The following is a 20,915-nucleotide window of genomic DNA, read 5'->3' on the forward strand; positions in this document are numbered from 1 at the left end:
TTTAACTTGGTGAATATCCCGAGCCAGAGGAAACGAATCAATAGCCCATAATTAACTGAAACAACCAATCAATTACATACAAAAAAACAAAAAACAATAAAGCGCGCATGCGCTCACCTCCAGCCACCACCTGGTTCTGCGTGACGTACATGAGAGAAAATCTTCTTTGGCTGCGGCGCGAGACAAGAAGATTATTAGTACAGGGGCAGAGGGACGAGGAAGTGGGAGAGAGGCGGATATTAAGTTGGGTGACTTGGGTCGCAGTCGTTTCGGGATAGCAGCCCACATGTCTGAGCTTGTATGAAGTGTGTTAAAACTGCAGTAAAAGCGGCACGCAGACACTCCCCCTTTTAAACTAGTAAAGCCTGTTACAGACTGTAGGTGAGACCAGGTCTACAGTGCCGCGAGCAGCTTTGTCGGACCAAGTCCTTTCTTGTTTGAGAAGAAAAGAAGGGAGAAAAGTCATGGACAAAGGGAAAGAAATGAAAAGAAGCTAGCGCCTACTTTTAAAGAGAGACCGAGAAACTAGAAGTGTCGGTAGAGGGAAGAGGAACAGGATGGGGATGGATTTCAGCACTCTCCGGACCCTCATCAGCCGATATGTAAGTTTCACACCAGTTACATCCCGGTTTGTTTGCCACTTTCGCCTACCCTGGCCGTCTGTTCTGTCCAGACTCGAGCAATTTATATTTCTGATGAGAAATCGTGTGCACTTTTAGCACTTTTGGTTTCAAATTTCGCCGAAGCAGCTACTCACCCGGATACAATTTCACTCACGAGAGGGAGTGGAAGGGAGTCTGAGGCGCAAAAAACAAACACCATCAACACTATTTTTTCCCCTGAGTTTTATGTCCAAATGGGGCTCTCTTTTTTTCCCCCTCAATATACTAAGTCAAGTTTTTCGGCAGTTTTGTAAAGTCCCTTGAATGGCTACTTTACTTTTTCTGCTGTGGACTACACCTTGAGGGTTGAAATGCATTTAGAATACTATGTTACGCTCTTTTAATTAAGGATATGAATTGATTTCAGCACAGATTTGGATGTAATGGCGAAGGTTGAGAAAACTTCCCCCGCCTATAATGTGTTAAAACGTCAGATTTTTGAGTTGTAGAACACAGGTCGCTAGTATAATAAGCAGCTTATTTGTATTTAGATAGGTGGAGTAACCTCACCAGATCAGGCTGCAGTGCTGATCTGCTCATGGCAGAGCATGGGAGGGATGCCCACTAAAAGCAGTTATCACTGGCACTCACTGTCATCTATTAAGCTCCTTTTCCCCTGCTGAACAAGACCGCAAATGGAGCGGTCACATGAATTATGTAATCCAGTTGTTTTCTTCGAGCTAGTCAGATCAATTGGCAGCAGTGGGGCAGCCAGCCTGCATGGATGAGGCTTGCATTAGGCTCCACAGTAATGTGTTTGACAATAATCCCGGCAGAGCAAGCCTCACTCTCTCGAGCTCCAGTGAGTTCATACCCCCAGCCCCGCGCTCAGCTGAGGCTTAGACACGGTCTCCCAACTGTTGCAATAGGCAGATGAAATGAAATCCCTGCTGTTTGGAGGGAGAAGTGGAAGCCGTGTAGTGAGAAGACAAGTCTGCAGCTGACAGGCTGTGGGATGTTGAGGAGGTCTGCAGCTGGGATTGGTCCTTGGAAATAGTTTTGCGCTTAAAATATTGCAGTGCTGGTACCAAAGTCCAAACGCAAAGAAACTGCTGCTGCTGCATACTTACAACAGAGTTACCAATGTTCGTCTTCACTTAAAAGCCATAATACGTCCGTCTGCTGTAGTGCAAAGAGTGCTCATGTGTAATTTCAGCGATTTCAAGCAATAAAAGAGGTGAAAAGTCCAAAGGAACTATATGTCCATCATGTGATTGTTTCCACACCGGCCGAACCATGATTATACAACAAGAAATAAAAGCCTTCAGTGTGGAGATAAATGCTATAGGATGTTTATAAAATGTCCTGTTACGTCTTTTTTACTGTGTAGTAAAACAAAAGTTTATCAAAGTCCAAGTCTTCACAGTAAGGTTTAATGGTTACCTTGGAACTGAATGGGCCAGGATTCCTGATGTTTCTTTCCAAGTATCACTTCAGGTATCACTTCTCTCATGGTTTTATAAACCGTAGTTATATTTGTATCTGCTTTCTGAAACCATTATTTTAAGTCGCTGTGCTGCAGGTGTGTTGATATGAGTACACAGACCGACCGTTACACATTTTATGGCGCGATGATAACTCTGTGATTTCAAGATAGCTGAACAATAAACAGAACTGAGTGAGTTCGACTCTGAAAAGAGAGCGGACAATGCGTTTAGAATTCTTTTATGGGCCGCGACCCTGAAAACACATCTGAAAATAATCAAGCCGCAAATGTAAACGTTCCGAAGCACAATGTGCACACAGAAATGCATCAGAAATGCCATGTGACGGATATGCAGAATATTTGAAAAAGTACACCGCCGGCGTTGTGTGTTTTCAGCACAAAATATTGGGGAAACGATCACATTTAACTGATGTTGCTTTGAACCTGCTGGGTGCCAGTTACAGTCAGCATGTTTATGCAACACCAGCAAAAACAAATGATTGTGTTCGTACGACCAAAACTGGGCTTTTACAATGCATGTAAACATGTCATTCCAACCAAAATCATGTGAAATTGAGCTCCTCAAAACTGGACTAACACGCCCAGATAATGAGGATCAAATCCCTCCTGCTTGTAGACTCAAATAGCCAGGTGCTCTGTGCACGCTTTAAAGTTCTATCTCTTTGCATCTTTCTGAAAGCACAAGCATTTGTTGATGCGGGCAAATTCCCAAACAAGCTGCTCGCTTTGACATTTTTTTTCAGCTTCTATTGTCAGATGCATCAGAAATTGTGACGAAAAAAATATTACGTTGTTAAGTCTTTAAATTTCTTTCACGACACAGAAGGAGGGAGTCTGCTGTCACCTCTTGTTCCCGACGTCGGTTTTGGTTTTGCAAGAGCCGTGACATGTTTGATTATCTCCAACTGAGATAGTTAGAAGCAGCAGAATTCACTCGGTGAACAAGGATGATTGTCTGGAAAAAAATGGCGAGGTATAGCTGTAGCAATAGCTCGACTCAGCTGTGCATGTAACTGTACTGACTGTGGTGTAGACTGGATTGAGCCGTTCTCCTCAGTTACTGCCATCTCTGATTAGGGAAAAGGCAGAGGACGTTATGTAAGCCTACGGCTCCTTTTAAAGTCTAACAAGTCATTTTTGAGGCTGAGAACAAAATGTATTCACAGTAACACACAGAGCTCTGAACTAGGGTACTGTATTTATTCAGCTGGAATGCCAGCCCTCTACCATGTAGGAATGTTTTAAATAGTCCTCAGTGTTTTTAGCGCAGTTCTTCTTCTTAGATACTGTCCACTTTGCCAAACACTGACATCAAGGTCTTTGTAATTACTCATATCAGATGAGCAGGAATGCCTCTTTGGCAAACAGTTGATCTCATATTATATATTTTATGATAAGGTGTACCAAACACGATAAGAAGCTGCCGCCCGTACTCGGAGAACGTTACCTTTACAGGTGGAACGATTCACAATATTGAGATGTAGAGCAGACCTTTGTAAAAGTAATGATTCGGACATGTGGTGTCATTGCTTTCCTTTTTCTTGCTCACATGTGCGTTTAGCAAATGTCAAAATGAGGAAAACAAGCCTCACCTTTTCGCCTCGCCTTTATTATCTGTACATATACAGAGCTAAATATCAGTTTTAGGTAATGCCTGCCTGTCTTTGAAGATGCCAAATAATTATCAAATCATGAGAAAATCTAAAACAGTAGAGGATGATGATGATCTGTCTGTCTGCTTGCAACTCGGGAAAAGGTTTAAAAGTCCCTTTTCACTGTGTAGTGCATGGATTATTATTATTATTATTATTATTAGGGCCAAAAGAGTCTTTGATCATTATAGAAACGCCTTCGGGGAAGAGATGGCTTTAGTTAGTATTTATTTGTTTAAAAAATAAAAGGCTTATTTCTGTGATTTGAATCTAACATAGGTGTCTTTACCTTTATAATGCCAGTAAAAAAAGACTAAAGTGGTGTGGTCGGTCGTTACAGGGAGCTTGGAGGTGCATCAACTCGAAGGCAGATGTGTGGCAGCATTTTGGATGTGGAATCTTTTATATCCAAGCCACATTTGCACAGAAACAAAATGATTCAAATAGACATTCAAATCAGAAATTTAATTGAATCGACTCAGAGAATCAGTTGCGATAACCAGCCCTATTGTTGATACACATGGGTCAAACCAGACTGATACATAAAGATATTATCGGATATAAAATGAATTAATTTGGTTCAGTACTACAGTGATATATTAATATTATTTATAAGCAGTGCTCTCTTGGTTGATGTTTCATAGTTAGATTAATCTAACAACTGTGCGTTATTATAGCTGTTAGCTCGGATTTGTTAAATAAGTGACATTGAAATGTTCTTTGGTTTTAACACAACATAAAATCCCACATACAGCTCTGCAGCTGATGTGAAGCAACTGTGAGGTATGGGCTGTGCAACGAGGGGAATTAAAGCAGCCAGGCAGCATTCCTCGGCGGTGTTCTTGGACAGGAAGTGCCTCTCCTCTCTTTCTCTCTCTCTCTGGCTTTCTGCCCTCACACAGTGGATTAAAGGGTTACTGGTGTTCACTATACCTTCAGCCACTTAATCCAGTTAACAGCAATACGCTCAAATCTACAGCTTCTATTCCACCTGGTTTGTTTTTTAACTGTTGTGATTCCTTCACTTAGCAGGCTGCACATCAGCCATGTTAACTGATATATGAGTCACGAATAAGTGTTTTGAGTGAGCAAATAGAAGCTGGCGACTGTTTTGTTGAGTGTAAAACAGTTGTTGCTGAATGTTAGCAAGCAGAAAGGGGAATACAGTATTAGCCAGGTGATGCAGAGGGCAGCGGATCGCATGAACTCTTTGGCTCAGACTAGTCGTCAATTATTCAATAGCAGACTGGTGCACAATGCAGGTTGATGTTTGTGTGGCTTGTTATGGCGTCATCTACAGCAGGGGTGCTCACCGTGGGGTTCAGGCACACCCCGGGGTTACTTGATACCAGACGGTCCCCAATCCATGCAAAGAGGAGGTGGTTTGTACTGGCATTTAATTTACATGTGTTCATATTATCCTGAACGCAGGAAGCATGAGCATTTTAATCACATGCTCATTTAGCCACCAACCACCGTCATGTGCAGCTTATTGCCAAATGAAACAGTCAAAAGGCAATAGAGCAAGACTTTTTTTTTTCCTTCCTTTTTTTGAGAATAGTTGGACTAAAACTGAGCTAAATTAATCAGCACGTAAAATCATGTAAACGTGCACCACGGGTTCTCAAAACCCTTGAGAGAGGATTATGGTCCCAGAAAGACTTGATGAGTCTTCATACAGCAACAAGGGGGTTATCCTATCGAGACAGAGGGCCACGGATGTGCTGTGTTGTATAGTGGTTCTTAAGGCATGCTCATGTATGGCAGCATCAGCAGGTTTCCTCTCGGCCTCATGCTAATCATTAAACACCTGCTCATCCATTCTGTCCACAATCCACAAAGAGCACCAGGGTTAGCCTCTTTACCTAAAGGATTTACAGACTCTCAACTTAGCCACGCGGTCTTGGGATTGTTTCACCACCTGCCTGACCGGTTGCTGCTGTCACCTGCTTGATTTCACAGCAAAAACTTGACCATCAGAAGGAAAGAAACGCGTTGCTTATCAGATAGTATCGATCTCACAAATATCCCAGAATCTGCAGACTCGGATTCATATGTAAATATGAAAAATGGCCAATATTTAAAGTGAAATTCAAAATATTACAATATATTTATGACAGGATTTGACTTTTATCTTCGTTTTTTTTTAGTATTCCTTCATGGCCAGCAGCAGTCTTTAAACCGTTTGGCTCCTCGTCAAACCGCCCGAACAGTACCCGAACAAGAGCGTGAGCCCCATTAAAGGCTTGTTTCAGTGATGTTACACCATAACATTAGCAGTGTATTTCAGCCCATTGAACAAGGAGGCAGATGATGGATGTCTGTGGGTTAATGGTGCATAGAGGCCTCTATCCAAAGAGAGCGACGTTGAACTTGGGTCATCATAATATCATTGTTCCCTTTCGCCGGTGAAAGTGCTGATGGGGGCAGGTATATTTAATGTTCTCTCAGTACGAGGGAATGATAGCACCCTGGTTCCCAAATGCTGACGGTGCACTGTAGACATTACCCTTCAACCCCTTCCATTAGCCGTAATGTCTGCTCCCGTTTTCCATTGTCTTTTTCTGTTCGTCCGAGACATTGCCAGGCAAACATCGCAGAGCTTATTGGGTGGCTAGCAGAACTAAGTCACATCAGCTCTACAATGATGCATTTAATGCACATAATGATCATATTAAACTTGTAATGATGAGCAGTTTTGCTTTAACAAGTTTGTATAAACCACTTAATCAGCTCTTACAGTGATTCTCTTGGAATCCTAATTATCTTCAGTTCAGGGTTTCCTACTGTAAAATGTTAGAGATGTAAGTTTTTATCATTTTGACTTCTGGGTATTTACTTCACAATCTAAGGAAACCTCTAGCTTAGAGGAATATAACGATACTTTCTATGTGTTTGTCATCCCAGTATGACTGTAAAGTGAATACCAGACCTGCTCATCGATGACATATTACCATATAAGAGTCACAGTTTGCCTCGCCTATGTATGTAAACTATGTGGCTTAGTCAGATTGTGGTTATGAGTCAGATTTTCCAATCTCTCCAATGTCAACATTTTCATGCTTTGATTTAGATAATTGCTCTGGTGTTGATTTGTTGCCGGCTCAGTAGCCTCTTCACCGGCCCACCTACAGTACAAAATTGCACATGAATATTTGCATGTCTTTGTTCTGTAAAAGTAATGCCGGTATCGGACTGCATTTTCCCTGTAGTTTCTCCGACAGGAAACATTAAAATGGTCTATAAAGTTGCCTGTTGCCTACCCATCAAGGTGCATTTGTTGCTAAGAGACTAAACACAAAGAAGTATCATTATACTTCTTAGGAAAGGCTGATGCTTCATGGCGGTAAAATGCATAGTATATGAATGGTCAGTATTACGTTAAAACTACAGAGAGCTCAAGTTGATTCCCCACAACATTGATTATTCCATAAAATTAAAAATGCACTTTGGCAGCCACCATAAAGTAGATGACTGTGATCCCATCTCATACTCCTGCTGTCGGCCTGCCAGAAAACAGCAAATGATAAAGCACTGAGTTTACACATTACAGCAACTAGAGCCAAAACAGGGCTGTAGAGATGTATTCATTCATGGCTTACAGTGACTAGATATCAATTGTATTGTATGACTCTGGGATCAATGCGTTGCTGCGCTGCAGAGAGGGATGTTACGTAATGAGAAAATGCACTTGGTTTAACTCTGAGAACCAGTGGCGTTGTGCTGGAAATGGTTCCCAAAAAAATGTGTGCAGGAACAGATCTAGCAGGGACTGCGCTCCAGCTCAGAGAAGAATAACGTATTTGATGGAACCGTGGTCACATAGATATATTTGTCAGAGTGCAGCATTACTCAGAGCGAACCCAAATGACTAACTAAGTCCTTTAGAGGTGCCACATGTAGCATTTTAACATGAATAAATAATACCTGCATCAATATTTGAGCGTAATTACCAGACACAGAAGAGGCCACCACTAAATTCGCAGCCCAGCTGTGCTTTTTATATTGCACGTTTCCATCAGGCAGCAATTCATCTGAATTGATTTACACTGCAAACGGGGACACAGACTCAGGAATGTTTTAAAGCAGCATTGTGTTGTCACAGCACAGCCTTTTTTCTTTTGTTAGATTGCCTTTAATTGTCAGTTGCAGTCGAGCGTTAGAGTAAATATTGGCACTTAAGTATTTGATGTATATTTAAGTAGGTTGACCTCTTGTTGCTGTAAATTGCCTCTAACCCTTTGAAGTGGTCTTAAAGATTAACGTACGGTAAATACACATACACCTCAGCATCTTTGAAATAGCTGAGGCTACATCAGTGGTTATGGAGATGCACCACTCAGTGGATTGGACCTCCTCCAGGCTTTTTTCAACCGCTCTCTGTTCATTTCTCCACATTTCGTGGAGAAATGTTTTGGCCTGCAGCTTCAGCTGCGTGAAACAGTAAAAATCCTCCAGTAAAGGACAAAATAAAGCTCTGGAGAGTCCCCTTATCATCTTATTGTTGAAGGTGTCATTGTGACCAAGCATTTAAAGCTTTTGAAAACTGTGATAGAGAAGCCCTAACTTTTAGGAATCCAATCTCCCCTCGATGCTTGCCCTTGTCAGGTGACTGGTCTCATGAGGGCCACATGATGCCATCAGGTTCCCTTATCCTGTGGCTCTCACTCTCCCACAGAGATGTAACACTCACAATCCCAATAATAGAGATAACATGTCTGTATTCGACAGATGAGACTAAATGAAAAAAAAAAGAAAACATTATTCAAGAATGAGCAATGAAAGAGTCAATGCTCGATGTGACGGAAAAAGCACACAGGGAGATTGTTAGTCGCATGGTTGTCATGGAGATAATGAAGAACAAACTAACCATATCGTATTTTACTCCTCTGCTGGTACTTCTCACCCTCGCACCCAGTGTCTGTGTGTATTCGGCTTCCTAGGCAACACGGAAAGGCAGCAGGATTCATGGGGACATCTTGCAATGTGACATCGAGACTTGGACAGGACCGAACAAAGAGCAGCAGACGGAGCTGAACAGAGAATATTTCAATCAATTTAAGGGGAAATATTATGGAAAAAGACTTTCACATCGCTACCAACTCAAAAACTTAGAAGTAAGCACAGTCCTGGCATTTAGCTTTGGGCCCCGTATATCTGAAAATGTGACATTCAGTGAGCCGCTCAGATTTGCAGGGGAAACTTACATCACTTGAAACGGTTATCCGGCCTCCTCCCTCTGAGTCTCTGCTTAGCTTCAGCTTCAGATGATGCTGCACTCTCCTTGAAACAGTGGTACATGCTTTTATAATCTCCCCACTGGAAGTGGGATCATATGGTACGGCACCTCAGAAGTGGGATGTTGAAACTGTTTGGCTCTGGCATTTTGCTTTGTTGTTAACTTAAAAATACTGAAAGCTGAAAACAATGTGAGTCTTAACGGAGAGGCTTTTAACTGATATCTGACTGCAGTTTTTTTCAGTTGATCATCATGGGCTCGATATACAACCCCTTCAGAACCTGGACCACTGAGATCCACCAGGGGGGGCGGACCACTTAGAAGTTGGTTCAGCTGTTAAGCAGACAGGAGAGACACGGGGATATTAAAAGGTCAGCCAGATATGAGTAACCAGGCAGAGGGAGGCCTCTCCTCAAAGCATGACCCAGACTGCAGCCTGGCCACTGCTTCTGTTTGACAGAGGATAAATGTAATGCTCAGGGCAATAAGAATGAGGAGGAGGATTCAGGTAAGGCTCTCATTTCCCAAAACATTACTCATCCTTAATGCTTTCTGTCTCAGTAAGTCCCCTTCTGTGGTTTTACTTTCCACATTTGGCCGTGCTCCACCAATTGACTTGTTTCAGAAAGGGAGCAGATCCCTGAGGGCTGATGTTAGACAGCTCTTCTGAATCCAGCATTTTAAACTATATCTCAAACTTTTGTGCTGAAAAACTTAAGGAGGCGTCACTTAACGGCTCATAGGCAGAAGCAACGCACTTTACGTTGATGGGACGATGTGAGACAAAAGACAAAGTATGAGGCTTTGCTCTTTGGATTCAAACTTTAGGAGATCATTCCATGGTGCTGTCTCTCTGAGGAAAATAAACACCCCGTGAATAGAAACCCCATAGGCCTGCTGGTTGCTGGCAATTATGTTAAAGCATTGTAGTAGTCAGGTGACCAGAGCCTCCATGAAAGCCTCCGAGTATCCTCTTTAGCTGTGGAACACTCCTGATATCTATCCACATGTGATTAGAGCAGTAGGTTAAGTCATGTGGAGTACCATATGACAGTCAGCGGCACTCCCTTCGAGTCCCTCCTTCTCACACTCATTATACAAACACAATAAAGCGAGTCTGACCAGTAAGTTTATTCCTGCCTCATGCAAAGAATGACTGCTTGTCCACAGGAAATCCTCAACAGTAGTCTTTTGTCTGTCTCTGAAGAGAAGCACAGTGGTTTGTCTGTTAGCTTTTTGCCTCACGCCTCGTATCTATTCTGCATTATTAAGTCCACCATTAACACTGCCACAGAGCTTTTCCAGCTCCTATACCAGGGTAAGAACATGGAATATTTGTCATTTTGGCTCATCAAAGAGTAGAACCCAGGGCTGGAATACATGTGGAAACCAGGCTAATGAGTTTCTCTGTATAGCGATGGAAGCGTCGTGGTTTAAAAAGATGAGTTTCATTATACTTAAAAGAAGCAAAACAAAAAACCACAACGGAGATAATATAAGCAAAATAACCATTAATGTCATTTGCATAATTCCTTTCAAAACAAGGTTCCACAGCTATTTTTAAGACCACCAAAGAAAGCTGCACACACAGCTTGAGAGTAGGCTGCTGACCCACATAGGTAATGGAAGCTGGTGAATGTCTATTTCAGCCCATTTCATCTTGTGACGGGTGACCTCCTGAGAGTTTCCTGTCCTCCTGTTTACCTTCAGATAGTCCTGGTCCTCATTTTTCACAGGATGAAATGCGTTCAGTTTTATACTTGTTAACAAATCAGAAAATAACAACTGTGCTCCGTTTGATTGGACCTTTTTTTTTACATGATTCTATCTACTTTAAATGCACTATATATTCATATATGTACAGAATATATGTTTATCTATTCCTCTTTCAGAGAAGGGTTAGAATTATTTGCGCTCTTGGATTTTGGTCTTTCTGGATGGAGCGTGAACTGAGTGTATAACTCAGCTGCTGCTGTTGAGCTGGGAATGGAAGTGTTTTTCTTTCCCTTTTTTTAACCTTCTAACTACTTAAGATAAATAGGCGTGTAAGAACATGCAGGTGCAGAGTTATGATGAAATCGGTGGCTGTTTCTCACACGCACACAAGTACGCATAAGCAGCGCAAATGCTGAATCGTAAAGTCCACTGACTCTGATTAATACCAGTTCTCTCATGTGATCAGCAAATCAGTGTGTGTGTGTGTGTGTGTGTGTGCTTGTGTGTGTGTGGCACAAAGCTCTGAGGTCTCGAACAGTCAGATCCTTAAAACTCCCTATAGGCAGATGTGCCTGCAGTTTATTAACTGATTTGGTTTTACTAGTCACTATTCTGTCGTCTCCTCTCCTCTTTATTTCAGCAGGTCATATACTTTTTCATTTCAGTCGGGCCACAATAGGTGGATTCGTCTCACACGCCTGGCACTGCTCTCTCTTTTTTATGTATCGGAGAGAAGCATCACTTTGAAGCTGTCACAGACACCAAGGTCACCCTCTTCCCTGCGGTCGCTTGGAGGGAGACTAAAGCAATTCAGTGGTACACCTGTTGTGAAGGGTGTCTCGTAATGTCTGAAAATGAAAGGTATAGACTTGAAAAAGAAAGGAGCGCACGCTGAAGACTTAACCTCTGTTCAGTTCATGGAATGATTGTGGAAATGTGAAAGTCGTGTGTGTGCTCGAAGGTTAAATATACAGATCTGTTGACGTTGATTGCTACTTTTGTAGTTATTTAGAAAAAAAGGTGACTCTTAGCATCTTAAAAGGTGGAGAAGGAGGTAAAGAAGTTTAACCCCGTTGCCATGGAGATTGATCTGTTGGAATGCATTGTTAGTAACACTCAGGAGCTCACATGTGGTGCTCTGAGTCTCGAAAGTTAAAGCTGCAGTCTGCAAGATTTGTTGTTGTCATACGTAAAGTCCTACTTTTTGGCATTTTAAGAGTTTACATGATCTATCAGAACGCTTGAAGTTGAAAACGGTGACCTCCGTAGTCGCAAAATGCAAGAAATGCTTATTTTTTAACCGAAAAATAAAAAGTTATTCAACTTCCTGTCCCGCCCCTTCAAAACACATGAGAACTCGTGCACGTAGACGTGCACGCCAGATGCGTGTACACGACTACTCATTCATCAACTCACCTGTCATTTGCGATCATGGAAGACACAGTAAGTAGACTAGCCCGTAATGAAGTTCAATTGTCCAGATAAATAAGCGTGGGGACGAGCCTACCTTGTATCGCACGTGCACAATCTGTGATTGACAGGCAGCAGAGCCCAGCTCGTAAACCTGATTGGTTACCTTTTACCGGTCCGGTCTGCAATTTTGTAAACAAACCTGCTGGCTTTGGAGGGACCTAGCGGGACATATAGGGGACCTAGAGAACTCATTTTTTTTTTGTATTGGGGTATTTAATGTACTACTTTCAGAATCCCCGGACAGTTCCAGGCATTATGCTTGAAAAAGAGTTGCAGACTGCAGCGTTAAGCATGAAAGCTTATTTTTTTTGCCATGGAAACAATAGTTTGGTTCAACTACCTAAGCAAGTCATTTTGGTAGTTTTCATTCATATTTTCCACCGTGACGCAGTCTCCATGAGAGCATTTGGACGCCTTCTTCTTCTGTGGCTTTCCCTTGACACTGCTGTTTTCCCCTGTTTGGGCACAATGTCACGATTAAAGGTTAAAGAGTGGCGTTTTATAGGAGAGTGATGAGAGGTTGGTATTATCTTATTTGGTCTGGAGTTGCTAGGCTGAATGACACAGATGGGCACCACAGCTGGTCTCTAATCTTTGTGAAACACAATCACGTGCGCCATCACATTTACCTTAACACCACATACACATGTGTTATTGCAGGATGGGTCTCTATTATTACTCTGTATTACTCTGTAGTGTGGAAGCACTCACTGCAGCATTTAACCCTTTTATTGCCTCCCGGGGGCACCAGCTGACATACCACACATGATTCCATGATTCTGTATGCATAGAAAAAAACAAGAGAGTACATGTTCAGTGCTATTTTGTCCTTGCACTCGTCCTTGCACTTGGGAAAGTGGGCTAAATCTAAATCATCTCTTGTACAACCTCAATTCCCAAACAAATTGGGTAAAAATACAGAAAGCAACGATTTGCAGATTTCATAAATCGATATTTCATTCACAGTAGAACATAGAAAACATAGCAAATGTTGAAAGTGAGACATTTTACTGAGAAATGTTCGTTCATACATCTGGGAACTGAGGACACCAGTTGACAGCTGTGTTTCTAGATCATGTTCACATCTGGCTTCTTCTTTTCATGATTTACCTTGTGAATAGAAATGTCTCCAGATTTTCAGTCATCCAGGTCACGGCTATCTCCCGCGGTGAGATGCCGTGGCGCTGCCGTGCTTCTTTCTGTTGGTGGTGGTGGTAGGCATAGGTCCGCAGATCTGACTAAAACACATAAACAAAAAACTGATTGGCGCAGCACGGGAGAGTCAACTCTTTAGGTCAAGACTCAGCATATACAGGAAAAGGGACACTCTTTGGAGGCCAGTAATGTGCACATTCTGAGAGAAGACAGAGGGTTTGAGAGAAGAGTCAGGGAACAAAAACCCTCTTTGAACAGCGGAGGTAGTGTCGGGTATCACCTTCCCAGCACTTACAGTGCAGCATTGTCTCTCCTTCCAGGAGGTTTCACAACCATTCACACCTTGGATCCTGTGACCAAAACATGCTCTGTCACACAGGTAAACATCTTCCAGGTGAGCATGGCTGAAACGAGCCACACGTTGGTCAAGGTGAGTCAGTGACACGCGTGACCCAAACGGCCCCTCATAACAACCCACCAACTTGTTTAGAACCGAAGAAGCCTTTTGGATGAGAGGTGAAACGTCTTTAAGGACCAAGAAGAAGTCCAGTTGTCCCTTTTTCAAGTTCTTAAGACTAAAAACGTCCCAACCTGCTGCTTTCAAGTTCAAGATGAGCTAATATTTGTCATGAAGCAGTCTCACTTTCGAGATGAAAGTATGAAATATCCATGAGATTTGCAGCTCATGGATTTCTATTTTTATTTATCTTTTACACAGCACCCAAACCTTTTTGGGAATTGGGGTTGTACTGTTCTAACACACACGCATTTAATGCCTGGTGATTTAGGGATGTGAGAATGCTTTCTGTTATCTCGTAGCTCAGTGGCAGCAGAGACATGGCCAACAGTGGCGTGGCGTGTAAGCATTGTGTTTGCTCATTTAAACCTGATAAATGACACAGAATTTGGACATATGGGTATGTGCGTGTCTGTGTCCTTGACGTGTATCGCGCGAAGCAGGTTGCTGTCTGGAGTTTTTGTTGAGTCTTTTCTCAGTCCTGCCTGTGGCAGTGGGAGATAGAATACTTTGGTCATCGTTAGAAGCAACAATGGAGCCTTGAAAGCCACAGAGAAACAATAGCTTGTGTGTTTTCCCGTGATTTCCTCTTTGCAGCTCAGCATCCTCTGCATGTTATCTTTACTGGCCAGCTATCAAACTGCACTAACTCTGTGTCACAGGTTGGTTCTCCGATTATGCTGTTTGTACAGCAAGTTGGACAAATGTCTGTGAATAATTCTTTTATAAGCATTAATCATTTTAATCTTTTATTGACCTACCAAATAAAATAAAAATAAGCATTACCGTGAGCTATTTTAAATAACAGTCAGACAGGATAATTCAGTTTATTCTGATCAGATCAGACTGATCAAGTTGCTGTTTCATAGGCCGAGTTAATCATGTAAACACTTAGTGGATGCTTTTATTCCTGGATGTTTGCCCCCCCCCCCCCACACACACACACACTTTTATCCACCTGCTCTTTGGTGAGGGAAGGGACACCAAGTATAAAGTTCTTGGTGGTGTAAAGCTCATCTGGGACTCTCCTTGTGTTGAAGTACTGCAGCAGGAGGAGGCTGTTCTGCCTACAGAAACTCAGATGTTTATTTCAATGCGGCTTCATCTTGGCCATATGCAATTTATTTCGACCTGTACATTTTTAAGAAATTACTCTTCATCTTAATCCTCTGTTGTGTTCTGGTATATTCGCCGGATAAGCCGCTTTGCTCATGTGGCTTTTAAGCCCACATCTTATCTGAACCCTTTATCAAGAATCTGTAGCAAATACTCAACTATGAATGTGGCTATTTTTCCGTCCGTCACCACAGCTACTGCTCAGTCTCTACTGCTTTGCTTTTTCTCCCTGACGTTGCCTTTGTTGTATTGTTGTGCCTCGGTTGTATCTCTCTCTTTTTTTTTTTTTTCAGACGTGAATCTGTTTCTCCTCTGTCTCAGTGCTGGCTCTGGGGGAACTGGGGGTGGATGGAGCGTTTGCTTCAGGAAATGTGTGTTCTGTGTGAGTGGGTGGGTCCAACACTTCCTGTTTACTATGTGTTCCTGATCACAGCGGGCCTACAGTTTTCCGGCTCTCTGTTGCTGATATCAGGTCCCGAGGGGAGAGCACGAGAGATTTTAAAGAACTGCCTTTTTCACACATTGGAATTAGATTCAAGGGAAGATAATGGAAATCTCAGCCGTACACTGCATCAGATGATTTTACATTTTTATCTTCTTTTCTTTAATTTTTTTCTTTTTCTTTCTTTTTTATGTTGCTATCTGAAAGTCGTTGGTCATCTTTTCCATGCACCGTCAACATTAATAAAAATAGAGGATAAAAGTGGGATTTCTCTGAAGCCAGCACTTGATAACACTCTTATTTTCTGCCTGTAACAGTCTTCAGGAGGCTCAAAACTTGGAGTTGCTCCCCTCTAATTTACTTATCATGAAATCAGTGAATAATTAGTGCAAAAATTCATCTTTTCTTGTTGGAGCATTCCAACACAGGAAAACCAGCTGTTCTTCTAACTCTTTCAGATAGTAGAACACTTGTTAGAATAGAATTTGCAGTGTTAGTTTTACTTCTTCAAACACACAGATGTGATCTTTGCCCAAGTTTGTGTATTCAGGCTAAAATCTAAACAATCTAAAATAACTCTGCTGTTGGTTAGGTTAATGTGTCGCTGATTTTTATATCCCTGTGGAGTTTTCCATTGACACAATGCATTCCGTAGCCCCTTACTACTCACCTTTATCATCACAACTGAATGTCTAATCCCAGCCCTGACTCTAAGGCTACGGCTACACGAAAACGAAACGAGGTTTTTTTTGAAAACGGGTACGAAAATTCTTGCGACCACACGGCAACGCGCTGCTGTAAAGACTCAGGTCCAGATGAAAACGGATGAAAACGATGAAACGATGCAGTACACACGCCACTGTGTCACGCCACGCTGTGAGACAATAGAGAAGTGTTAAAATTGGCTCACAGCGTCAACGTTTGACTGACGCAAAAACGTTTTAGCTGTAACAATGGAAACGAAACGAGGCCGTTTTCAAACTTTCCCACTCTGGAACCCGTTCTCAAAAACTATCGTTTTGGGGTAGTGGGAACGCCGGCTCCGTGTGGCCGCGACAGCGAAACGATAAGAAAAAGTATCGTTTACAGTGAAAAACGTTTTCGTGTAGCAGCAGCCTTAAAAGCAGGAGTTAACTCTTACGTCATACAGGAAATCCCCATAAGGTGGTGCGCTATCAGGGTTTGTGTCACCTTCATGACGTATGATCACACAGAGCTGAAAAGATGAATCAAACAAAAGAAGCTTGTCTTAATATATCCTGTGGACCAGTGACTACAGTGGTAGCATTGTATGCCACTGTCCGTGTATGCCTGCTCTCATGCATGTTTGATGTTGTAGGGATGTGTTCTGCTGTGCGTGTGTGTGATCCCTGAAGAGCTCCCTTTGCTTTCCACTGACGCGGCTCTAAGGAAAGTGTATGTGGATGCTGAGTGAGACAGACAACAGAAACAAAGCCTTCGTGCTCTCTCCATCCTTCTCTCTTGACCACAAATGTTTCCCTTCCAACTATAAATACAGTCCTGAAACCTGCCACGTCCTGAAACACGAAACGCAGCTAAAAGTTATTATCATGGTCCAGAATAGCCCAAAGTTTCAAGTTACATCAGAGGGCTAAAGGCCCGAGCCCCTCCTGTGGGTTTTATTTTATTTATTTTGTAAGATGCTGCATTATTTGATTAAATGCAGACAGGCTTTCACGTAGAAAGCTCAAATCCGGATGAAAGCTAAACAGAATCGATGGAAGAGAGATTGTAGGCTTAGAGGCCATCCAGTTTGTGGTGAGAGAAGGAGAGGAAAGAGGTGAGAAAACCAATAAAGCTGCGCTACAAGGCAGAGCAGGCGGCGCGGAAAGAGACCCGCCGATTCTGGTTTAGCGCCATCGCTTGAAACTCATTGTCACACTGGTCACCACTGATTCAAAGTCAGCCTGGCTGTCGTAAAGGGTAACAAAATCACTAAGGCTGGCAAATCTAAGCGATAAGTATCCCAATAAATGACTCTTCTGCGAATAGTTGAGCGAGTGAGTCAGTCTTAGGCTCCAAGGTGATAAATTGCTGCTCACTTTTCTTTAGCGTGTTTTTGTAAGTAGCTGCAAGAGACAGGAGATTATTCTTTTAATATATAATATTGAGACTCAAATATCAGATCTTAATAACAGTCCACCAGCTGCTGTTCTGTATGGCTGCGTTCCATATGCAGACGAGCAACAGGAAACGTGGAAGAGATGTGGAAGGCGAAGCAGACGGAGCAGGCAGGTGGGAGAGAAGAAGAGGAGCAACAACACTGTGGGGGCGACAGAGCTGGCAAGCTGTCATCTCCTCCTTCACTCTAAATCACACAACAGTCTATTCGACTGGTTATATGATGCACGGGATGTTGGTTGGAATAACTATATTTAAGAGCCGGACCAGACTGTAAAAACTCTGAATGTCAGCTGCTTTTCTTGCAGCATTAGTCTTGACTCAGCATCAATAAGGGTTCTCATGATGTTAAAGAAGAGAGTCAGGGAGACAGAAGGTAGCCAGACAGTATACATTGTGTATACAGTATGCATCTGTAAGACATCAATATTTATTCATGCATCAGTTTTCCTTTCTTCTCAACTTCCGCCATTCCTGCGCTCTGCCACACACAATTAGAGGTCAGGGGATAGAAATAGCCTTTCAACACAAGCAAGTTATCAGGTTAGTGTGTGTGCGAGCGAGGAAGTAGCTTCTTGGTGCTCAATCTCATTTTCTGGTCACAGATTACTTTCACTTCTTGTTAACCTGTCTGATTGCGTGTGCGTGTTTGTGGACAGACTATTTATTGAGAAGTGAAACAACTGACCGTGTTTATTTGTTGTGATTGCTGCAGGTAGATTGAGAAGTCTTCTTGGGCCAAAAAAGGAGAGACAGAAGCAGACAAATGAGCGGGAAAGGGAGGATAAGGTGTATTTAGAGTTGAGTAGACTCACCGAGGCGTGCCCCACCCCTTTCTGGTTAATACAGATCAAACAGAGCAGATACTTAAAGATGGCTTCTGCCGGCCCTGTTTGCAGCAAAGCTAGGTTGCAGCTCTGTTGACTGTTACATGTAAAGCCTTGCAGTTGAGAGTAAAGCAGAACTAACATTAAACGGTGAAGATGAAACAAGAGGGTGATGGAAACAGTTGATATTAATAGACATTCGTGTCATGATGTTTAGTGCCGCTTCCTCTTCAGCAGACAAGCGTGCATTTTATATTTCATTGCTCCAATATCCTGCCCTGCTGTCGCACCGATGAAACAAAATGCTTGTGGTCCAGAAGGAACAGGCTCATACATTAAAATGTGAGCATCCTTATTGAGGAGAGTTTCTGGTTTGTTGTCACAATGTTTTAACATGAAAGTCATTTCTTTGAACTGTGGTGCAAGTTCTCCAATTTTACACCTTAGTAAACAACTCAAATAGAAAAAAAAGCGTCCAAAAAAGGATGTGCTAAAAGGCTCTCTGATTGCATTTTTGTGGCGGTGTGGTTTTTGAAAAACCTTGGTTATCGATGCACGGAATTGAAGTGTGTGTGTGTGTTCTCCAAATCCAGCTAATCATAAAGTGTGTTTTCCAAGCAGGTCCAGTCCTGCCTGAAATACTTTCAGCTCATGTGTCTGACTTGAGTTCCTCAGGTTTAACTGGAGCGTTTGATACATCTTACAGCGCTCACCTCAGTTTATCTATTACGCTGTAATTTGGCATTGTTTTGTTTTGTTACTTTTTGTAAAAAAATGCTTGAAAAAAAAAAGACGAGCTGTGAAGCACAAACTGGAGCAGAAAACTGCCAAAATGGATTTGATGGTTTTCTTTTTAAATTGGTGTAATCTCCACAGCTTTCTCACAAAGTCTGACGTCAGGACATTTGGGAGTTCAGTTCAGAATGAAATTAATAATTCAGGATAAGCTTTCAAGTTGTGTGGTAGATGCCAAATGTTGCGTTTTTCATAAATCAATCATCAGCTCCTAAATTGGTAATGTTGGAATTGTCAAAAACCAATCAGATGTTTCCAGAAAACAGCATCAGCCTTTGTGACTGGTAGGCGTCCTTGTATTTTTAGGTAAATGTAACAAAATTGCTGAGAATCTCTGGCAAAAGGGGGTGGAAACATCAGGGTTGTGGAGTGTGTCTATGTGTGTGTGTGTGTGTGTGTGCACATTTACTCTACATTCCAGACCGAGTCACATGCAGATCTTTGTATCGGTGGCGACAAAAGCTCTCATTCATCGAGGAGAACTCAGTCATTCATTGTAAAGAATTAAAAAATGTCTGTGAATCTCTCATTTGTGCACGATCTCGCCGTCCGAAACAAACCGCAGACGACGTAAACGGTGCAAATAAGAAACACTGACGTCACAACGCTCGTAAAAACATGTGCGTGTGGCCCGTCTTGCTCCAACGTGGTGTGTGTTGTTTTTTTTTGTGTGTTTTCCCCTGCAGTGTGTTGGTGAGGAGAACTGGGTAGACAGCAGGACGATTTACATCGGACACAAGGAGCCTCCTCCAGGAACCGAGGCCTTTATTCAACAAAGGTATCCTGACAACAGAATAGTCTCCTCCAAGGTCAGTGAAACACTCGCACAAGCACACAAAACTAACCTCATCAAGATCCTGTAGGAGTATAGCAAGACCGCCGAGAACTTTGAATCATTTTATAGTCTTATAAATATATAAACAAATATATATATATATATATATATATATATATATATATATATATATGTATGTATATATAATGTAATGTATATATATGTAAACTTAGCACAGAGAGGAAAGAACAGTTAGTTCTACTTCACCATTCAGGCTTGTTTTTTTTGCTGTGTGAAGGAGTTATTTATAATAATATAATCGCTGTAGTGAGGGATGTTGTTGTCTAAATTTCACTGATCTGTTGAGGCACTCCAGTCGTTGTTCATGTAACTGTTTGCTTCCCTTGTAAGTCACGCTGCCCAGCACAAGATATTGTGCATGAAACTCTTTCCTTTGCTTTGTTTTGACCATGTCGTTTTTTCTAATCCCTGCGAATTTCCTATGTTTCCAGTACACGTTTTGGAACTTCATCCCCAAGAATATGTTTGAGCAGTTCAGAAGAGTCGCCAACTTCTACTTCCTCATCATATTTCTGGTTCAGGTAACAGAGTCTCACCTTTACACTGATTGTAAACTCTTTCCAAACACATTACTATACATTCGGTCACAAAAGCACGTCGCTTTGCAGAGTTAAACCTACTGAAATTACGCTGACGTTACAGTATCATAAGCATCCGGACTTTGAGGAGAACGTTGCTGTTAAATGGGCCCTTTGAGACTAAAACAACATTCTGATCTGGATGAGGTGATAACTTTTGACATAAAAGCTTAATTGCAATCAACAGATACAAGAGTATCACTTGTGTAATCTGGTATCCTTAGGAAATGATTTGTCTTACAGTGGAACACCATCCCACAGATCTTACTGTGGGATGGTGGCACTCTGAAATTCATTA

At 42.1% G+C, this 20,915-nt stretch overlaps 1 protein-coding gene across 7 annotated transcripts in view; it reads left to right on the top strand.

The window, feature by feature from the left end:
• The first annotated feature begins 131 nt into the window (after window positions 1-131).
• Window positions 132-20,915, top strand: part of atp11a (ATPase phospholipid transporting 11A) — a 40,853-nt gene continuing 20,069 nt past the window's right edge. For 5 of the 7 annotated variants that reach the window (XM_075477997.1, XM_075477999.1, XM_075478001.1 and 2 more), the window contains exons 1-3: window positions 133-602; window positions 19,870-19,992; window positions 20,471-20,560. In XM_075477997.1, coding sequence (XP_075334112.1) covers window positions 558-602; window positions 19,870-19,992; window positions 20,471-20,560 — 258 coding nt within the window. In that variant the 5' untranslated portion in view covers window positions 133-557. Of the gene's footprint in view, window positions 603-9,243; window positions 9,509-19,869; window positions 19,993-20,470; window positions 20,561-20,915 lie in introns of all 7 variants that reach the window. The other 2 variants (XM_075477998.1, XM_075478000.1) reach the window with 2 other exon arrangements.

This window comes from Odontesthes bonariensis, chromosome 11 (assembly GCF_027942865.1).
Source record: "Odontesthes bonariensis isolate fOdoBon6 chromosome 11, fOdoBon6.hap1, whole genome shotgun sequence".
NCBI lineage: Eukaryota > Metazoa > Chordata > Actinopteri > Atheriniformes > Atherinopsidae > Odontesthes > Odontesthes bonariensis.